General features: G+C 39.8%; 1 protein-coding gene across 1 annotated transcript; it reads right to left on the reverse strand.

The window, feature by feature from the left end:
- Positions 1–5,539: 5,539 nt before the first annotated feature.
- On the reverse strand, positions 5,540–11,513 carry FADD (Fas associated via death domain). The gene is made up of 2 exons (XM_013194898.3): positions 10,897–11,513; positions 5,540–10,469 (listed from the first exon to the last, which is right to left on the reverse strand). Exons 1-2 carry the CDS (start codon positions 11,195–11,197, stop codon positions 10,183–10,185), a joined length of 588 nt encoding a protein of 195 aa, XP_013050352.3. The 5' UTR covers positions 11,198–11,513; the 3' UTR covers positions 5,540–10,182.
- Positions 11,514–20,563: the final 9,050 nt, after the last annotated feature.

Genomic DNA, 20,563 nt, shown 5'->3' on the forward strand with positions numbered 1-20,563 from the left:
CTGCTCTAACTGGAGTCAGAGTTTATAGAAGCAGAATGTGGTCCTTGACTGGTTGGTCCCTGTGGGTCACTCCCTTCAGTTCAGGCATCTTACCAGAGTGCATTTATCTGCACCTGAGGTCTGATGCAGTGTGCACTCAGTTGCCTTCAAGGTCTTAATGGGTAGTCTTTTGACTCACCTTAGCTACCAACAGAAGATTTGCCCCTGTGTTTTGTCAGATAATACTCTTAGTCACTCTGGTTTTCATTTTGCCTTCTTCTGTTTGCCTGAATGTTCCTTTGTGTAGAGCTATTTACACAGCTTTTATCAAATAATTAATTAATGGCAGTTATTAGGTAAAAAGACACTTGCAATCTAGCTGCTGAAAGATTACATGGTGTGGAGCTTGCAAAATAAATAAGAGGAAAAGATATGAAATGTAACCCTCTCTCAGCTCTTGGTCAAAAGATCATTATTTCTAGGAAGTTGGACAAAAGCTGAAAAAGCCCTGTCATTGTCTTCTCTCTAAGCCACATCAATTAGTTAATCCTTAAACAAAGGGAGAATAATAAAAAAACATTTAGGAAATGGCTGAAAGCCATCCTGGGTAAGATATAATGAGGAATAACTCATAATAGAAAAAACAGCAGCCCTGACATAGCTCATCTATGCTGTAACAAGCAGGGCAAATGATTTATTTCAGAGCTAAATTCCTCGTTCTCCTGAACACAGTTCATATTAAAGACACTTTGACCATACCATATGTGTGCATTGTAATTCACGTTTAAAAGAGTCAACATAAATATTTACCTATGAACAGGTTCTAGCTTCGGTCTGTAAGTTAAGCTGCCACAACACACCTGAGCTCATGTGCAAAGAGGCAGAGAACGTTGCTCTCTTTCCTTTTGTGTGTTGCACACAGTCAGCCAGCCAGCACTCCAAACACAGGTCAGATCCTCTTGCAAATCCAAATAAACATAACTCCCTTTTGTCCCTTAAACAATTTTAGAAGATAATGCCTAAAACTTCCGGGAATTGTTAACATTTCTTCATATACAAACACAAAATATTAAGTCTAGACAAGGTGAGATTAATTTGGCAGTTTCAGTTCAGTGAACTGTTGCCCTCATCACAAAAGCCATCACGGAACTTCGTGCTAAATTGTTCTTTGTACTCTTTATCAGTGAAGCCAAAGAGTGAAGCGGCCAAGACTCACCTATCTTCTGCCTTAATCATTTACGGACAGGCTGGAAAGCGGCACCGCTGCTGAGCTGTGCTGCTTATGGCTCAGGGGTGAACGGCACGTGTGCCACGGACAACACAATTTAAAGTGTGCAGAAGGAGAAGGAGGGATTTTTCTGTTCACTTTGGTCATGTATGCTGCTTCTAAAATGTGCAGTGCTTACTGAAGAATTTCTCTAGTGTCTACAGCTGCTGCCTGCAAGAGCAGGAGTAATGGGGGAAAGAACAGAGGGTTAATGTCAGCATCACAAATTTGGTATTGGCCTAAAGTATTACACTGAGGGAAAAAGCTGAACATAACAGTAAACAATCACTGCTCTAATGTATACTAGGAATTAAGCCAACTTTTGCATTTAAATCTGTGAGAATGAAACTGTATTAAAATCACTTTTGCTCTGCCTAATCTTGAAGATGCAGCAGCTTGCCCTGCATTTGTACTTATTATTTAGCGTTGGCTCAAAAATGCAATCCAATTGTTTCTAGCAGAAGTAGTATACAGCTTACAAGTGATAGACATAAGTCTGAGAAACAGTATTGAGAAATAGCCCTGTCAGGAAAGTCTTGTTTTCCAGATTGTATCAAATAACTTTATTTAAGGGTGTGTGCATGTATGCATATGCATACACACGCTATATATACATATATACACGGAGATGTGTATATACACATACACAAGCATATCAGGATTGGGGAGGCACAACATTTTCGTGTCTAACACTTTCTTTGTCTCATGATAAATCATACAGTTTTCTTTCACCAAGATAGCCCAGCACAAGTTTGATTGTAATGTATCTTTAAGCCGTGTACAAACAGTTATGTTCCCTTCATGAGAAGTTGGCAGTTATGTACTGCACCTACCTGCTATATATCAGCTAGTAAGGGGAATATTCGGTAAAAGTTATCCAACCAAAAAATGTTCTTCAATACCAAATTTGTGCTGTAACAAGATCCATCAAATTTCATACCAACCAAAATCTACAGTGCCAATTTAAAGTTTCAGGTAACAAATGTCGTGATACTTTGCCAGACCGGGTTATTTTATCATACCTTCTGCAGAAAGGTCAAGATGTATGGTAGCTGCAACAGGGAAGGGACTGCCAATTTTAAGTGCTCATAGAGAGACAGCATCTCTTACTTGTATCAGTTTGCAGCCAAAATGCAGCAGAAAAACCTACATACACAGACACCAGGTAGTTCTCCACAAGGTTTATGAGTGCACAAAGTTTTGTTTTCAGCTCCTATGGCTCAGTTTGGTTGCATGATTAGAAACTGTTTTGCCTGCCTTCAAGAACGTCACCTCTAATACCAAAACACATGACCAAAAGAAGCTGGCAGCATTTTTCAGCCAGCAGCAGCCCATTGATTCTCTTTGCATGGAAAAACAGGAAGCTGTCACTGCTGCTGTAACATGTGATGTGATAACATTTCAAAAAAACAGGATATTCCCTGACCTGCTTACAGGTACCGTGGCAATTCTACTGGTGCCCATTTTCCCCTAGCTGAGTCTGTCGTAATCCTGTTTGAAAACATTGAAAACCACTGGATCAGGCTGTCTGAATAACTAGGGATGATTCAAGCAATGTCAAAGTCCTCTTCAAACCACCAAGAAAACCAGTGTTTGCCCTCCCTCAGGCCTATGTGTTATAATTATTCAACATTTAACGATGTGGGGGGGGTGTGAGTTTGCGGGAGGGAGATAAGGGATGAAAGTAACCTTTTAAAGGAGAAAATAGAACAAGCCCATGAGGCACTTCAGGTGCCGTTTAAGCAAAAGAAAGTGTGATCTAATTTCTCCATAATTCTTTCTCTAATTCATCTGAATTAGCCCATGGGAAGTTCTCAGACCTCATAAAACAAATTGAGCTCCCCACAGCTCAAACCTGAGCAGCAGACATCTCACCTTGCAGGCAAGTCCTGCACAGGAGGCAGGGCTCTGCAGTGCTGGAGTCTCTGGTTACTAGAACAGTCCCCCTTAAAAATGCAGGCCGACCTAAATACATCCCTAATAACAACAATCCTCTACAAAGCTGTAAGAATACTAACCTAGGAAATGCATTAGCAATGGTATTACATTATGTGTGAAAGAGAAGTCAGAGCTTTCAAAGGTGTTGATTGACACTAAAAATAGGAAAGCATTCCAGCTGTTTTTGCAGTGGAGTCTACTTTGAGGCTGTTGGCCTAGATGCTTCTGCAAGCCTTAATTCACATGACAGAGGAGAGAGAGGTGAATCTGTCTCAGGCTTTCAGTCTCCAGAATGACCTGCTCTTTTCACACTACTTAGTAGCTTATCCAGAAGGAATGACTACTTGAGAATCAGGAATTCCCAGGGCTGAGGATCTCTCACCCTGACAAAGATCCCTGCACCTGCTCCCACTTTAAGCAACGTGAGGAGAAAGGAGGCATTCCTAGGGAGAAAATGATGGCCAGAGTGTACTACGCCATGCTCCAGCTGCTTCTAGTTACCCACCGAGGCTGCAGGGAGCATGGCATCAGTTACCTACATGGATGAGGAGCTCAGGGGCTGTTTGGGATCTTAGCGCAGGAGGTGGGAGGCACAGAAGCAGCTGGACACCTTCCTGCCATGCTGAACCAGGATGGAAAGGAGGGCCTCGTCCACAGCATCGCTCTTACAGCCAAGTCCATTGTTTGCAGGTGCCTCCTATTCGCAGCCAGGTACTCATGCTAGACTAGCGTAACACACTGCCAACAGAGAACTACGGGGTTCGAATTCTGACTCACCTCAGTGGTCTCATTCAGTCGTGTGAGTAAAGGCTCGGAGTGAGTCAGGGCTGGAGTGCTGGTAACGATGAAGTTCCAGGAAATGAAGGGGAAAAAAAAACCACTGTACAGAACAAAAGGGCTTATACAAACAGTTATCTATAACATACTATAACATTTAATATCCCTTGACATTCACAGCCCAGGTGTGACATTTGCCATTTTGATGTAATGAATCACACGTATCACATATGGAGACATGACAGTCTTTAGCATTCAAAGTGACATTTTTTTGTGAAAATGTTATAAAGAAAAATATATATAATCAAGTCCACTTATTTAGGTAGCACATAACAGAGCGGCAAGTAGCCGTTAGCTAGAAATGTATGCTTTGTTGTTTTTAGCTCTCATTAGTTTTAATTCATCTGCATACATATTAGTTACTTCATGCACAAACATGCAGTTAGACACACAAGTCTGAATTTTACAGCCCAAGTTAGATACAGAAAAGGAAGCACCATATACTCAGCTGATGTTTAGAGAAATGTCAAAAGTCAATTCCTTAATTCTAGGCCCGTGCTCTCTCATGTGTCTTGTCCCAGTGGGGCAGTGAAGGGAGAAAATTAAGTCAGGAATTCTGCTTTTTGTTCCTGCACTTGGAGCTGGGATTTTTGACATGGTCAACGACTGGAGACGGCAGCAAGTCTCCCAATTAGTAACAGCTTCCAAACATTATTCAGCTAGCTGGGATAGCCAGAAGGTAGTAGCATGCTGCAGCCACATGCCCAGTACACTCCAGCGCAGAGCAGTTGCCATGGGAATAATGGCTTTGAGGGCAATTCCAGCTAACCAGGGTTTTGCACACTAGGGACTTTACAACCAGGAAGTCGTGACTAAATTCTGACCCCCACTTAGCAGGGCATCAAGAAAGAATACAGGAGTTAGATCCCAGAAACCATAGGTCCAGACCTGCCAGGTGCTACACCCTTTTCATTCCCATTTGCTCTGTAATTTTTTTAAAATTTGGCAATATGCCTAGAAGCTACAGGAAGTGCCTCTCAGGGAGGCTACTGGTTGGGGAAAAAAAAAAAAAAGATAAGCATTTAGCTCTATTGTTCAGATACTAACTTCTTTCTTATTTAACAGATGGATATAGGTGTGGGATCCTATTTCTTAAAAAAAAAAATAAATTCTGAAAAAGAATGGGAAAAAGATGAGGTTCTTATTGAGTAGAACTGAAAGAAAAACAATTAATACTCAAAAATTCAAAAGGTTAATGACAATAACAGTTTTGTAGCTTATTTTTTATTCAAAACCCTCCTTATTGTCTATTTGTTCACTGTACATAAATCTAGTACCAGGTTTGCAAAAAAAATCACTTACCCACTTGTGTATTGAAATGTGGTCCCCATATACCACTTTGGGCATGTCTTTGCCACAGGTTGTGTGTACACTCACAGAAAAACTTTTAAAGCCATACTAGAAGTTAGATCATAATAAGAAGTACTGACTTATTAAATTCTGAAAATTATTTCCTAAAGCTAGTAGTCCTGCTGAGATCATTAGGAATAATGGAATTAAGAAGCAGAAATGCAAACATCATAAAAAATGTGAACATTTTTAATTGCAAGGTTATTGCTTTGCATAAAAGTTCTGTACAAGTGGTCACCTGTAAATGTGTAGCCAACAACAGAGAAGTCCTGTTTAAGGCTTTATATATCTCCATGATAATGCTCCAAATTTATCCTCCTATAGTTTCACACAGAGGAATAGCCTGGTCCTGAAGGCTTGAATGGTATGAAGTAAAAATGCCAGTTTCGGAACTTCTTGAGACCTGAGACATACAAAGTTGAAATTAAGCTGCTCTCCTTAGCAAAAGTACTTATTATGCTGTATTAGAAATGTAGTCCTCAGGAAGGGCTTTATAGATATATTTTTATATACTGATCTCTTCAGAGTCTTGGAGAATGCTTTCCAAGACCTTAACTTTGCTACAACAGCTGGTTATTCTGTAGAATGAAAGCTGTCCTAAATACTGTGAGCTGCCAGAAACAGAGTAACCCGTTTCTTCCATAAACTCCAAGCTGAAAGAAAGGAAAGCTGTGTCACCATCAACACTTAGGACTGTGCACACGGCCTATTTGGATAACAATGAAAAAATTCTCAACCTCCAATGCTTATCCAATCACAGGAATTGCTGACTTTAAACTCGACCAGCAATACCAACTTAACATATTAAAATAATGTGTATTATATAAAATTTTACAAGAGCAGATGTCTGTTATTTTTAACCCGACTGTTTCAAGAAATCATGAGTAACGTTCTTGAGAAGAAACAGTGGGAGAAATAGTTCTGCGGAAGAAACTTATGCCTCTGCACTTATTAAGAGTGCCCGTGAGTTTATTCCACAGAGATCCGCCCCCCCATGAGCCTGTCTTTTGATTCTGCATTAATCTGAACTTTCCTGGCAGCTGAGCAAAGCTGTGCTTCCTTTCTTCTAAACCTACAGTTCCCAGAACCCATTGCAACATACCCTCTCAACATTAAGTAATCCTCAGCTATGAAAATCGTTATAAAAACAAAGATTCTTCCAAAGTCCTTGAACTTTCATTGCTTGCAGACATCAAAACCCCACATCTCTCATCTGACCTCCATAATTCCTATTCTTATGGTATACAGTTGAGGCAGTGAACTAGTTTCTGCAATTCTACCAGTGCAGCCTTAAAACTTGCGATAAAAACATTGGCAGAGGAAAGAAGTAATAAATCAAACAGGGAAAACAACTTGGAAACATGTTTTCCATGCTGGAACATATTTTAAGAACATAGGTGATCTATGCAGGGGACTGGAAGAATAGCGCAAACCACCTTTTAGTAATTAGGAACGAGACAAAGACAGTGATTAGAAATTAAATTCAAATTGAAAAATACTCAGCCAAAGAGTCTGAATTAAGGACATGCTGAGTGCTAGAGAGAGCTCTGAGATACAGATACAGCATGCATTACTCAGTTTTTTTGTGCTTGACAATTAAACGAAGCAATTAGATTTCATAAAATAGCCGATTACTTTAGGACTGAAACAATGGCTGGAGGAAGTACAGCTGCCTGTGTTTTGGGAATGGAGAAGAAGGAATATAAAACATTGCATTCAAAATATTCATGACAACCAATTTGTATAAGAGTAATTTTAATTAAAAGTCTAGAAAATTTCTTTTACTTCTGTCATGAAAATAAGCGACTTCTGAAAAAAAAAAACGCCATCACAATGTGCAGTATATAATTAGTGATATTTTCAAGCATCATGGGAAATGGCAAGCAAGTACTCAGACTGCAAAGGGACCCGAAAAAACAATCCATCAAAATAAGAATTCTCCTGAAAGAGTAGTTTTCACTGTCAACATGTTTTGATGTGCTGTCTTTTGAAGGCTGTAAGGAAACAAAGACTCTCAAGAGAAATTAAAAAAATAAAAATAAAAAGCAGATATGCAGGCAGACATTCTTGCAGAGTATTGAAGAAAGAATTTGATAAAATGGGTAAAGTCATTTGCCTTATGCATTCAAAGTACATGCTAACACTCTAGTGCTAGTATAGACTTCAGGGAACACCAAAGCGTCTATCAATTTAACTTCTGAACACATCCTGTAGAACCCTGCAGGTTTAGAAAAGAGGCATAAACTGTAATTTTAATTAATTATAAAACAACTACAACACCCTTACCAGAGCATGACTAGTGGAGAAAAATAAGGAAAACAATTTTAATACAGTTATTCATTGAAGGCCTGTCTCCCATGCATACATCACACTCAATTTTAGGCTCCTAAGGGCTGGCAGAGAATTTTTCCCAAGCAACAGCATTCAAAAGCTACTCCTGCATTTATTATCATTTTTTTTCTCCTTTTTCTCCCCTTCTCCTTTTTGATGTTCCGAGGGTGACATGGTAATATAAGACCTGTTTAGCACCACTCCTTTCTTTAAAAGTGTCCTTAGCGTTTATTTTCTCCTAATTAGAGATCTCATCATAGACAGCAATTCTATAAAACAAAGAAACAGTTCCATCTAATTTAAGGAAATAGTTTTAATGAAATATGCACAAAATTATACAGTATAAAACTTTAATTCTAGCTATAAAAGTGAGTCCAAAATACTGATTTTGAAAATAAAGATTGCTGACCAGATGACAACGCATTTCTTTATGAATTACACTCTTCTAAAACTAAAACGTTTTTGTTCCCCTTGATTTTGTTCTTCTCACAATCACCTTTTCAATCTTTAATAAAAATAGTTTTTAATTGGTCCTGAAGTACTAAGAAATTGCTGCAGTCTAGATCTTTGCTTTCAAACAACCACTATGTACAAATCCTTGAGTTTTGCATTTTGAGGCAGAACATTTCTTGCAGATGAGCACTTGGCTACAACATCAGTTCCTACTGATTCTTAAAATACCCTGATCATATGTAGTAGGCAGTATAGTTTTTAATATTCCTGCTATGTTTATCTTTTGTGAACCAGAAAACTTAGGACAAGTAGGTAAGGAAAACACTGGACAGATTGAACTTGGAACTGTTGCAGAGCTGCTTCATCACAAACAACTCATTTTGCTAATTTCTCTTCTACTCTGCTCAGAAAGATAGCTTAGATGCTTGAAGAAAAAAGTCTGCAAATTTTATTCAAATACTGTAGAATGAAGACCAAGTCTATTAGAAGTCACTAAAACTTTTGAACTAGTCATTTAGTTGAAGTGCAGCATTTCATCTTCTACCAGAACTTTGGAATTGACAACTGATGCTGACAAAGTATCAAAGGGAGTACTTAAGGAACTGCACATGCCAAAAAAACAGACAGGTGGAAACTTTTGTTACCCATTGTTCCTTTGCTTGCGTATCATCACTGATACTTAGCACACTAGGATTAAAATGATTCTCACAAGTATTTTTCAAGAAAAAACTCTAATAAAAAGTCAAGTTCACATTACAGCGGTTTCCCTTCTACACTAAAAGCACCAAATTCAATAAAAACTTGAAAATTGTGAGTGTCACAAACAGTAGTGATGCATTACATTCTGACACACAGCTTTCACAGTGATAGCATCGTGTAACAAGAATTTGAAAGGGGCTAAGTCACACAGGTACAGTAGCAAAAATGAAGCCTCTCCCTTCAGGTATCTATTTATGTAGTTAGAAGGATATTTGCAGTAACAATCCTATTTCAAGATGACTTGATATGAAAAATCTTAAAACATTCAAGGCATTAAAAAAAAGTGCTGTAAACATTTGTGAGATGCTTAAAATTTCTTTGATAGTTTCAGGAGAACATTTCCCTGAGGATGATGTTTTCCATCTAAACATCAGGAAGCACTTTACAATTTTTATTTGCTACAGGTGACAGAGCACCGGCACAGTTTGCCTGGAGAGGTTGAGGAGTCTCCATTCTTGGAGATTTTCAAGGTCCTTGGCAACCTGCTCTAGGTGGTGCTGCTGCTTGAGCAGAAGGGCTGGATAACGTGACCTCTATAGGTCCCTTCCAATCTCTACCATTCTGATTCTCTGCATGAAGGCACTTGATACAGACAGTTGATTTCAACAAGTTCATTTTCAAACTGAGCATATTTTCTGCCAAAAAAAAAAAAAGCACCACAACAATAGTTATTAGCTCTTTTGCACTGCCATCTTACAGACTGAGGTTACAGTCTTCTTAGTATCCTTCTACTGATAACAAAGGTACTCAACAAATTATGGAAGATAATATATGCCACCTAAAACAAAAAGAAGACCCACTACACAGCAAAGAGCTCTACCTCCTTACCCCTTTCACACTACAGTTACAAACAGGCCACTAAAAAAAAAAACCAAAAAACCTCCCTATCAAGTTTTAATTTACAGCTCCCTCACAAGTGTCCCATGGATGTATTCACAGAGAAGTTACCGGAAAAGTACTTGCAATAAAGCAAATATTATTTTCAGGTGAGAGGCTGAACTAAAGTGTAAGGATTTTTACACAGGCGAGTTTAGTTATTCTGAATGTTAAAATCACTTAAAGGGAAGCATCAGCTACAAAGCATTACCTGAAAGGAATTTGTTTTTGTTAGTCTTAATCTGACTGCAAATTAAGCTATTAATTTAAGGCACATGAATGAATTGCAGAATTAACAGACCCAATCACAGTGATTTTGGTTTTGAACATGAGAAGACACTTCTGCTTTTTTACTTTCACATCACAGATGTGAATGAGTTTTTACACTGATTTCACTTGGTTTCAATGTTCAGTTGCACGAGCTTCTGTTCAACTAGGTCTGCCACCAAGTTCATGTTACAGTCTCGAAGAGCTTTTGTTAAGTCAGTCACCTTTGCATCTTTCCCCTTCCATTTCTGCCACTCTCGAAGTGACTGAACCAATTGTTCCTTCAAATTAAGGGGATTGGCTGCTATTATTCTGTCCATTTTCACTTCAGAAAAGCCAAGTTTCCGCACCAGCATTTTCCAGTCTCTCCCAACATTTTCACATATGACTTCAATAGCTACCTTCTGCAGACCTGAAATAGCAAAAATATGTTAATGATGGATTTCCAAAAGTAACATTAGATAGTATTTTTATTAAGCAAAATGCTACTACTTTTACTGTATTACACACACTGTATGTCACATCATGTCTGAAAAGCCACTGCATATACCAGGAGGTCCAAGTATATAGCAAACATTCAAGTGACCATTAGGCGTAACAGAGAAGTAATTCCCACTCTGGCAAGCTGTTCACAGCATATGCTGCCCTCATGGTACTCTTCCAGGATATAACACTGTCCTGTGCAGCAGTTAAGTAGCAGAAGCACTGTCAGCAGTGGACTCAGCCACAGCAGGCAATCGTGCTCCAAGCAGACCCATGTCTTGAGGATGTGTATGTACTTATTGTGCTTATTTTGGAAAAAAAAAAATGTCAAAAGAATAAAAAAAAAATCCACCTACGTTTTTCATTCACATCTGGTTGATCATCAGGTACATTAGCTTCTCCTTCCTCTACAAAATGCTCTAGCCGTGTAGTCAAATCTTCTCTTTTAATGACCATAAGCATCGTTTTGAGAAAGTCCACATTGTGGCTTGATATCACCTGCTGCTCGAGGAGGAAGTTGAAGAGCTCCGCGCCGCTTTGGACAGACTCAAGCTTCCTCTTCCCAATCTTGTCCTGGCAGAGGAATTTCAGATCACGCAGCTCCCCGGCCGACAAGCTCGAGGAAAAGGAATGCAGCAGGGTCAGAAACGGGTCCATGGTACCGAGGCCTACAGGGGGGCCGGCGCCAGGCGAGACGCGGGCAGCAAGGGAAGGCTGGCGGAGTCCCGCCTCCGCGAGCGGATTTCGTTCCTGTTTCCGCTGAGCGACTCCGCGGGGAGGCCGGACACTGCAGGGACAAGAAACGAAACGAACCGAAGCGAAGCCCGGCCCGGCCCCCGCCCCGCCGCGATGGCGGAGCGCTGCTGCCCCGGCCCTGCTCCCGCCCGCCGGCAGCCGCGCGATGGCAGCACCGGGCTCCCTGGCGGCGCTAGAAGATGGCGGCCGACGCCTTGGTGCTGGGCGGTTCCGCCCCGCAGGCGGGCCCTGCTGGCGGCGTCTGGCAGCGAGAAGGCCCCGCGTGTTTCAAAATAAAGAATTACGAGGAAGCGCCCCCGTCGCCTACGGGTGCCCGGACACCTCAGCCCACGGGTGTCAGCAGCGGGGCTGCCTGGCTGTGCGCTAGTTCATTGGAAAAATAACCCTCGCCGCCTCTCAGTCTCCGCGTGGGGTGTCTCGGCTGTTGCTCCCGGGGCCGAGTCGCCGTGCTGAGGTGTCAGAGGCGGGCTGCAGCCTGCTGAGCTCCCTGCCACCCGGTAGTGCCTGAGGCGCTGACAGCACCAAAATGCCGGTCGCCGTGCTCACTGCCAGCTGGTCTGTTATTAGGAGCCGCACAGTGCTCTGAATACCTCGGAGATTAACTGACTTGTTATGTGGTACTGAATTAAAAATGTGTGCTTGGAGCCAGGTTTGACACTGCCCGTCTCCTGCTGCACAAGTAGAGCCAGCTCCCTGCATCGTAGGTTCCCCCGTTAAACACAGAATTATTAGCCTTTTCGTGAGACTTATCACTTATTTAATGTTTTACATACCGCCTAAATCTACAAGGGTTATTTTGGGAGCTTTTTTATTTATTTTCTTTTTGCAAAGGGGGGAAAGGAGACCAATTATTGATGAACAGACTTGACAGAGCAAGAAAGGCAGTATCAGAGACCCTTTCCCAAAGAGACACTGCTATTGCCATGGTATCTCTGGCAGCCACCCAGGAAAGCAGCCTCTGCCCTCCACGCACTGGCTCTGCTACCCGCAGAGACCCAAGCCTTAACCTAGAAACACAGGACTTGTCGTGTGGGCCTTGTTGCTCACAAAGGTTAATTGTGACATGAAATAACTTCTGACCTTTACAACAGAAGTAGGGCAAATTTTAAGTCTCCATGTCTTAAAGCCAATTTTTATAGAAGGTGAAAGGTTGTGAACTTTTCTTGAAAGGGAAAGTTCAAGTTCGTGACATCGTTTTGTAGGTCTGCAAAATTCAGATCAACTATAATGGTTTACGGCACAGCATAGATAGGAACAAGGAAAGTCCTGAACTACCTTTTGTTGATTCCCGAAATTATCCCATTACTAAGTTGTTCCCAGTGCATCCTTTAATATATTATTGTTGCAACACACAAATAGAACTCTGGTCCATGCCATAAAGATATTGCAGTCTCAGATACACAAACTTGGGAGTTATCATTTTCCACATCTCCTTCTCCAGTCTCACATTCCGACTTGAGGAACAACTCCTACTCCCAAAACGTTTCTAAAATTCCCACAGGCACAAGCCCTCCTTAGATAAAATTGCTAGATTTTCAGCATCCTGTTTCAGTCTGTTACACAGAGCCAGTCTTGCACATGATCAAGAAAGCCAGTAAGTGGAACTAGCTACATGCATGAAAGCCATTTGTGGACTAAACAAGCTTAAAGCAGATTTTTTTGAGTCCCTAATTGCTGAAGAATGGAGGGAATTAACTTGTTGCAGGGTCACATAAACTGGGATTAGCTGTGCCTGTGTTGAGGGTTGTATTTTATCTCTGCAGTCCTGAAGATTCTTTAATGTGGAGGAATGAGCATGAGTAAAAAAGTGTAGTATGATGCCAAGAAGAAATATAGTTGCAGTGTGTGAATTAACTTAGAAAGCAGATATAAGTCCTAATAACAATGTAAAAAGTACAAAATCCAGTTTAAAAAAAAAAACTCATTTTAATATTGCCAAGAAAAATGACTTCAAAACAACGTGTAAAGAGGAACAAAATCACGTCACCTAGCTTGTGCCTGGTGATATTAGCAGGCGAAATTCAGAGACAAATCTGCACGAAGGGTGTCTAAGTCAGCGTAATTTATGTCTTTGTCACTTGACAAGCAATTGAAACCATCATCAGCTGAGGCTTGTATGAACTTAGTGGCCACATTCAGCACTGCTGTATGATGTGTGAAAGTAATCCTATATATCAGTGTAATTCTCAGGGAGTCTAAGTTAGTAACAAACATGGAACTAAAAGATATAAATCATCATTTAGTTAAGATATAAATCACCACTTAAATGCTTTTAAACTCACTTCTAATGTCTGGCATAGTGATTTAGTAACCCCTCTTGTTATATCTGAACCTGGCCTGTTAACTCTACACATTCACAGATGAAAATACCAAAGGAATGTGCTTTCCTCCAGTTATTTCCTTTGAAAGCGGTTTGGGGCAGGGTCAGTAAAGAAAATATTTGCCAGGGTCAACAGATCATAACGGTTCCACATTAGAATAAAATTTAATATAAATGATTTACTAGATCAGCTCAGATTTCAGTGCAATTTTCCCAGAAATTGAGTGCTATGAATGATCCAGTTCCTCACCACGTAATTTATACGTTCCTTGAGGCAAGACGATTCCTTCCAAAATGCTGCAGAGGGAGCTCGAGGCTTTGGAGTGCTCAGTGCTGAACTTTTTGACTTGGTTTCCACAGAAAGAGCAGGGCAACGAGAACAAAATGATTCATTTCTGCCGATACTTCACAAAGATGTTGGTCACCAGGACATACAGGAACAAACACACATTTAGGGAGTGTGGAAGTGAAGCAGCAAAGCATGGGGCTGCCTTTCTCAGGGGCTGTGTGCAGCCACAGTGTGTGGATATGTGCCGAGTAGCTAAGAGTTGCTTGCGAGGGTTCACGACGTATTAAACAACTGCTTTAAAAAGCAGTGTGTTAGTCTACGTCTTGAAGAGTAAGAATGTTGTGACAAAATGTTTGTGGCTGTCCTGACTGTAGGTGATTTACATCAATTTGCATAGAATTTTTGGAAGATGCTTTGTGCTTTCCAGCCAAGGCAAATTAAATTTTTGGTTGCTCTTCTTCTTTATTCTAGAATCAGTGTAATCTTCTACACAGCTGTGGAAATGTTTGACAGTTTCTCCAGGAGCTCTAATCTGATCCGATGTAATCTAATTTGCTATTATTGCTCATTAGCAAGTATATGAGTGTTTGAGTCCAGCTTTGATGACTATTTTCTCTATTACTGTCAAGCAACTTATTCTTGATATGACAAATAGCTTTCTGTAAATATTAATAGCTTGCCTCTTCTTTTCAGCCAGTCCCTCTTCTCTAACAAGGGATGTGCATCTAGTGTACTGTTGACACAGAAGAACTACTTTTAAACCAGCTATTTTGGGTGCTGGTTGCAACATAGTTATTTCAGCACACTAAATAGTGTGGTCAGATCAGAGATAGTAGCACAGATATTCAAAGAAATGACTCCTTTTTGAGGCCCATAGCAAGGGTTACACACAGAGGTATAGTTTCCAGTGTTAATCTATGTTTATTTTTTTTTATTTTTTTCTTTGCTTTTGTTTTGAGCTACATACCTGCTGCTTTGTATGTATTTTGCTTACCTTTGATAAGTTTGGACTTTATAACACTGCTATCAGGTCAGTCTTGTCCCATAAGAGCAAAGCTCAGCTACCGGGCCTGTAAGATGCAAACGATGAACTTCTGTAGGAATTCCTATCTGTTTTTTTTCAGAGCAGAGGGATGTGAAAGTCTCCATGGATCATGACTATATCTTTACAGACTTGTGAAGGACTATTACTGATATTGTAGTTGATTTTAATAATATGCAGGATGACGAGATGGTCAACAGGTGTCTTCAGAACTGGAAACTGGAATCAAGTCAAGGAGAGCTTGATGTTCTACTGCTGTTTCTTTACAAGCTACTTGTAGGTACTTGCTAGATTGTCTGGGATGACTGTCAGGGGTGAGGTTGAATTGCCAAAGGCGTATTTGTTTCATTTTTTAGCAAATGGAAGCAAAAAGGTGAATATCCATATGGTGGGGGTGGCATCAAAATCCAAAGCATTCCATTATTATAAGATAAATCTATGTGCTGCTGGATACCTTCTAGGTGGATTGCATGGTGCTTTGAAAAGCCCTGCTGCTAGAGAGGGGAGCACCTTGGCCTTTTTGACTAGGTAATGAAAAATGTGGTGGGATGCAGTTCCTAGTTGCCTGAGTCCATAGAAATCAGAGTACTTAGGTGATATCCTCTTTATGAATGAAGCAGCTTTTGTAACTTTTCTAACATACCAGACAATTCAGTAACAACCCAGGGATAATTTAAAATTCTCATCCTTGACAGTATTGAAAAACAGGTTGGACAAACTTCTTGGCATAGACTAGATATATTTAATCCTGTCTCAGTACTGAGAAATTGTCTATCTCTTGAGGTTCAGTCATTTGTACGCTTCTTTTATTGTAACTTCCGTTCTCTCTCAAGGGACTTAAGAGCATCTCAGTTTTTCTTTGTTGTTTTCAGGTTAAGAGCAGTAATAAAAAAATGCAAAGCACTCTCTACTAATTTAATTAGGCATTAATATTTTTTTTGTATATATGCTTGTTTTTTACTCTGTGGTAAATAAACTGACTTCCCTAAAATTTCTTAACCAACCTATTCAATGCCTCACATCTATTGTCTGCAAAATCATAAAACATGTTTTCAGCAAAGAAAATATAAAATATAGTGTTTTTTTTTTTTTTTAATGGTGAATGAATTGAACTGTCCATATTTCCTTGTAAGAGATTACCTCTTTGTTGCTATACTGTCTCACTTAGAAGGAAGTGCTCTCTGGTACAGAAACTGTTTGTGAAGAGACTTAGGATCCTAGAAGAAAACTGCCCATGATAAAAGGGACTATAGGAAATGTCAAATTATTGTGGGTTGAAGGAGAGAAAATCAGAAGCAGGCTGTGGGAAAAGCAAATAAGTATTGAAAAGAAAGTGAACTCCAGCATGAATAGGTTGTATACATATAAAAGATCTGGCCAAGTAACAACAACAACAAGCAATAAGTTGTTAACAGATGCTTGAACTTAATATTGAAACAGAAGAAGTGTTGATATAATTCTGTTGATATAATTCTTTTGTGTTATTGTTGGCAGAAGACGTTAGTTTAACTTTAGGGGAAGGGTAAATCCTAGACTTTTGTTTATTTTCTCCAACTAAAAATCTCTGACTTGACTTTTTTACCTATTTTTGTAGTGACTTTTCATCTTACTGTGTAAGTATGAAATCATTCAGACAAACATTTCACATGTCAATAAAGCTATGTGTATATATTAGACTAGAATGTTTCATTCTTCTAAACTGTATTTATTATTTAGGCTATGTAACATTAATTTTGCACTTTGAAAGACAGAACAGAGAAAACAGAAAATGAGGGTTGTCTACACAGGAATGTAAGTGTAAAATAAGCCACGGAGGAAATAATAATAATAATTAAAAAACAAAATAAAAATAAAACTTCCCTGAATAGTAGTGAATTATCATATCTCTCTTGGGGAACTAGACTAAGCAGACCTGTATAACACTGGAAGTGCCCATGCTCAGAGGGTTACCTCAGCAGCATATAATAGCTCTGGGAGGTAGGTATTTTGAGCAACTTCCTCATGAAGATGAACCTTCAGGAGAATATGATACAGAGACGCCAAAGCTTGTGTTAATCTATGCCAAAGCCTGTCCACGTGCCTGTCTTCCGCAGTGTAGTGCAAAGATATTAGTGTGGATCTGAAGGCAAAACATCTCCATTAGGGTGGTGAAGAGCCACTGTACTGAAGTCATTTGTGTGTCCAACACTAGCTCAGAGCCAATGACTCTCGTACCTACCTTGTACCTACTGGAGACTGTTCCATTGCGCAGTGGTGTGCTCTGTGAGTGACTGAGAATGAAGCAAATGAAATTAAGGTACAATCTGGAGGTTGCTATGAATCCAGGGAAATAATCCAGCAGTTCTGATTGCCAGACTGCTAAACTAATATTAATTAATTTCTGAAGAGTGTATACGTTTGTTCTTTATTCTTCTGGACTACTGTATTGCAGGTTCACAAGCCCAATAATAGCACAAAAAGGTAAATAATTGCCATGTTAAGATTTATTTTCTTGTATATAAAATAAATGGAGGAATTTGTCTTTAGTCTCTTTTGCTTTGGAAAGTACAACATTCTGAGTATCAATAAAAGTAGTTTAAGGTTAGCTTAGCTTAAAATTAACTACTTTAGAGAAAATCAGTTTTTCACTAGATTGCACCACTTGGAAGTATCTCTTATAAGCATGCAAACAGTCCTAGGACTTCATCCTCCCCCTTAAGGAAAGGGGGTTCTTCCCCCTTCCTTACCAAGTACAGCACTGCTCAGTTTTTGTCTGTGAATATTCCTCCTTTAATCTCTTATGAATTGGAGCTAGTCATTGTTATTCTGCATATTGACTGCAGAAAGTGTCATGAAAAATGCAACCTTTTTCCCAGACAGGTTTCTGCATCCATCCTGCAGAGTGGCCTGTTCATAGACCAGAAAATTTCTTTCAGAGTTAGTAAAATTTCACCTGAATGAAAATAAAAGAATGAGCCTGGCCACACTTGCTTGAATTTTGTGTGAAACTCACATTTTGTGAGCTCCCTATGTTGACTGCAACAAACCAAGAGGGGGATACATTTCTTAAAAACAAGTATTACCTCAAATACCGTGATTGGCAACAGAACTACCAATTGAAGGAAAGATCGGTGCATTTTGGTTCTTCCCTTCAAGAATGTGCCAATACAGTGTTTTCCGTCTGAGTCATTATCTCACCGTCATTGAAGTTGGAAGGTGCAAGTTTTTTTTCAAATCCGATTAAAGAGGGAGTGCCTTGTCTGCTTGAACACAGTGTGTTTATTATCTGGAGCAGTCATTTCCTTTTAAAACGTGAATAGTTTTATGCAACCATTAAGTGACACAGGATATGACTAGGTTAGTTACTCACATGAATTTAGAAATAATAAATAAGAAAGCAAATCTGGTTTCATCATGCCCCTCCCTTGATTGTTAGGAGAGGGGGAGTAAAAAGTATTATTTTCTGTTCTCTAAATAAACTCTTCAATTTGAGCTAGTCCTTAGCATTGTAGTCACAACCACATACAAGTTAGGCTTAAGCCACAATTTGGAATTCATTTTTTTTTTTACACAAACACAATGGAAAATTGTTGTTTGTTCCCAGAAATGAAAAGTCTATGAAGCAGCATGGTATGCTGAGAGAAAGGATTAATATCATACAATACATAGGATGTGTATTTATGTATATATACTTCACCTACAGTTGGTATACCTTAAAAGAAAGAAAAGTTGCACATACCACAGCTTTGTCTGCCTACCCTCAAAATTTGTATACCGCATTTTCTTATTTTCCTGAGAAGCTCTCGTTCAGAGACACAACCGTAATAAAGTGGCCTGCAACATGAGATCACACCCATGTTCACACTCTCTCTCGAATACACATATACGCATCCACATTTGTTGTTTTTCAGCAATGTTTGAGTGATTTTTTTAAGCAGAAGTAGCCTTTATTACATCTTTACCAAGTACCTGATCCTGGAAGCAATTAAGCCCCACAAGAAGCCTCAGAGATGACTATCAGCTTAGCTCTCCAACTCTCTTTGGTCAGATCTAAAAGAAACACATTGTAAAGCTGTGGAGAAATTTGATTTCAAAACTAGAATTCAAAAAGACAGAAGTGGAGAGATTCAGTAAAATTTTGGGGCTCTCAGTCTTACTTCTTTTATTCCCTGAAGCCAGGAAGAAGATGTAGCTGAAACTCACATCCGTTTGCTCCCATTGTTCCTTTCCCTGTTACAAATCCCTCTCTCTCCCAACAATGCTTGTGTAAAGTAAAATACCTGACCACTTGTAGGAGTGTAGCCTGGAGTCCACCAGCTTGTAGAGCCACTTCGTTATGCACATAGTCTCTTTGTGACCCGAAGATTTGTGCTTTCTTGGTGGCACAGGGGATCAGCAGAGGAAGAAGAGCAGTAGGTGAGGACCAGTCTGTAATTTGATCTTCACTTTAGGAAAAGTCACTTCAGGGAAACATGTTTTTGAACTCTTTCAAGGTAAAAATGGCTTATACCTCAGTTCTCCAACTCCCTGATATGTGATCTAATCAATAAAAGGCAGGTGTCCTCATTTTAAATTGATTGAAATTTGTTCTTTAGGAACCCACAGTTTGAGAGAAACTTTGGCCTTTAACCAACTTTCTCAACCTTTAAGCTTCAGACAGGCCTGAAACCTCAATTTCTCCACTGGACTAAGCCTTTCTTATCATTAAACCTGGAGCAGGCTAGTCTGCTGAGATTTATTACTTTCCTGCTCGATGGTTAATTACTTGTGAGTAATTATATTTCTTTATGTACAGATGTGTTTGGAAGATTAATATATTAATAAATGTGAGCAGCTCAGCTAATTACACACTCCTACCAGAACAGACGGCAATTCCATACCTGTGAGCACAGCAAAGCAATGATGCAATGTTGCCATCTTGGCTCCAGGCTGTCGGCACAAGCAGAAGCCACTCACCTGCACGTTGTCTGGGAGGCTTTAGAGACTCAGCTGCTGAAGGGGCTGCATTAACTGGGGTCTGACTTCAATGCTGGAAATGGCATGAGAGTTCATAAATCATTCTGAGCAAAGTTAAAAATAAGTGTGTTCCTAGAGGAACATGTGAGAAACACAATGATTGCTCTGGTCTAACACTAAGGACTCAAAACTGGTGTGCCAAATCTAGGATTAATCTGCAAACAAAATGAAAGATGGTGCTATTTGGGTGATTGTTTCTCTTTCTGGGCTTCCGAAAAGAGACGCTTTTTTGAGCAGAAAAGTTGTCTGACATGCTCTCAGTGAAACGCACCTGTTTCACTGCACCTGCTTATTTTCGATTGCCAAGGCTCTCAGTGTTATTTGCAATGCAATACAGTCGGTGGAGAACACAGTCACCAAGGCTTCACTGAAGCCTGAGAGATCTCCCCATTCTTACTGTGTTTGTGTTCCACTTCTCATCACCTTCCAACTTTCACCTGAACATAAGATCAACAGTATTGCACTGCTTGGCACAATGAGACTGTACATTGCTCAGAAAAGATTGGCAAAGGATACCTTGATAACCTACGTACAAGACGGACTTGCCTTAGGAAGCAATCCTCGTTTCAGAAATACAACCTCTGTGACTGATCTGCAACTCACTTGGATCTAAAAACATCA

Source organism: Anser cygnoides, chromosome 5 (assembly GCF_040182565.1).
Source record: "Anser cygnoides isolate HZ-2024a breed goose chromosome 5, Taihu_goose_T2T_genome, whole genome shotgun sequence".
Taxonomy (NCBI): domain Eukaryota; kingdom Metazoa; phylum Chordata; class Aves; order Anseriformes; family Anatidae; genus Anser; species Anser cygnoides.

Bases quoted from the DNA above. Each gene is read 5' to 3' on its own strand.
- FADD (XM_013194898.3), bottom strand. From the start codon at position 11,197: ATGGACCCGTTTCTGACCCTGCTGCATTCCTTTTCCTCGAGCTTGTCG. The intron at 10,470-10,896 runs GTAGGTGGATTT...TTGCTATTTCAG, and splicing joins ACCAGATGTGAATGAAAAAC to GTCTGCAGAAGGTAGCTATT.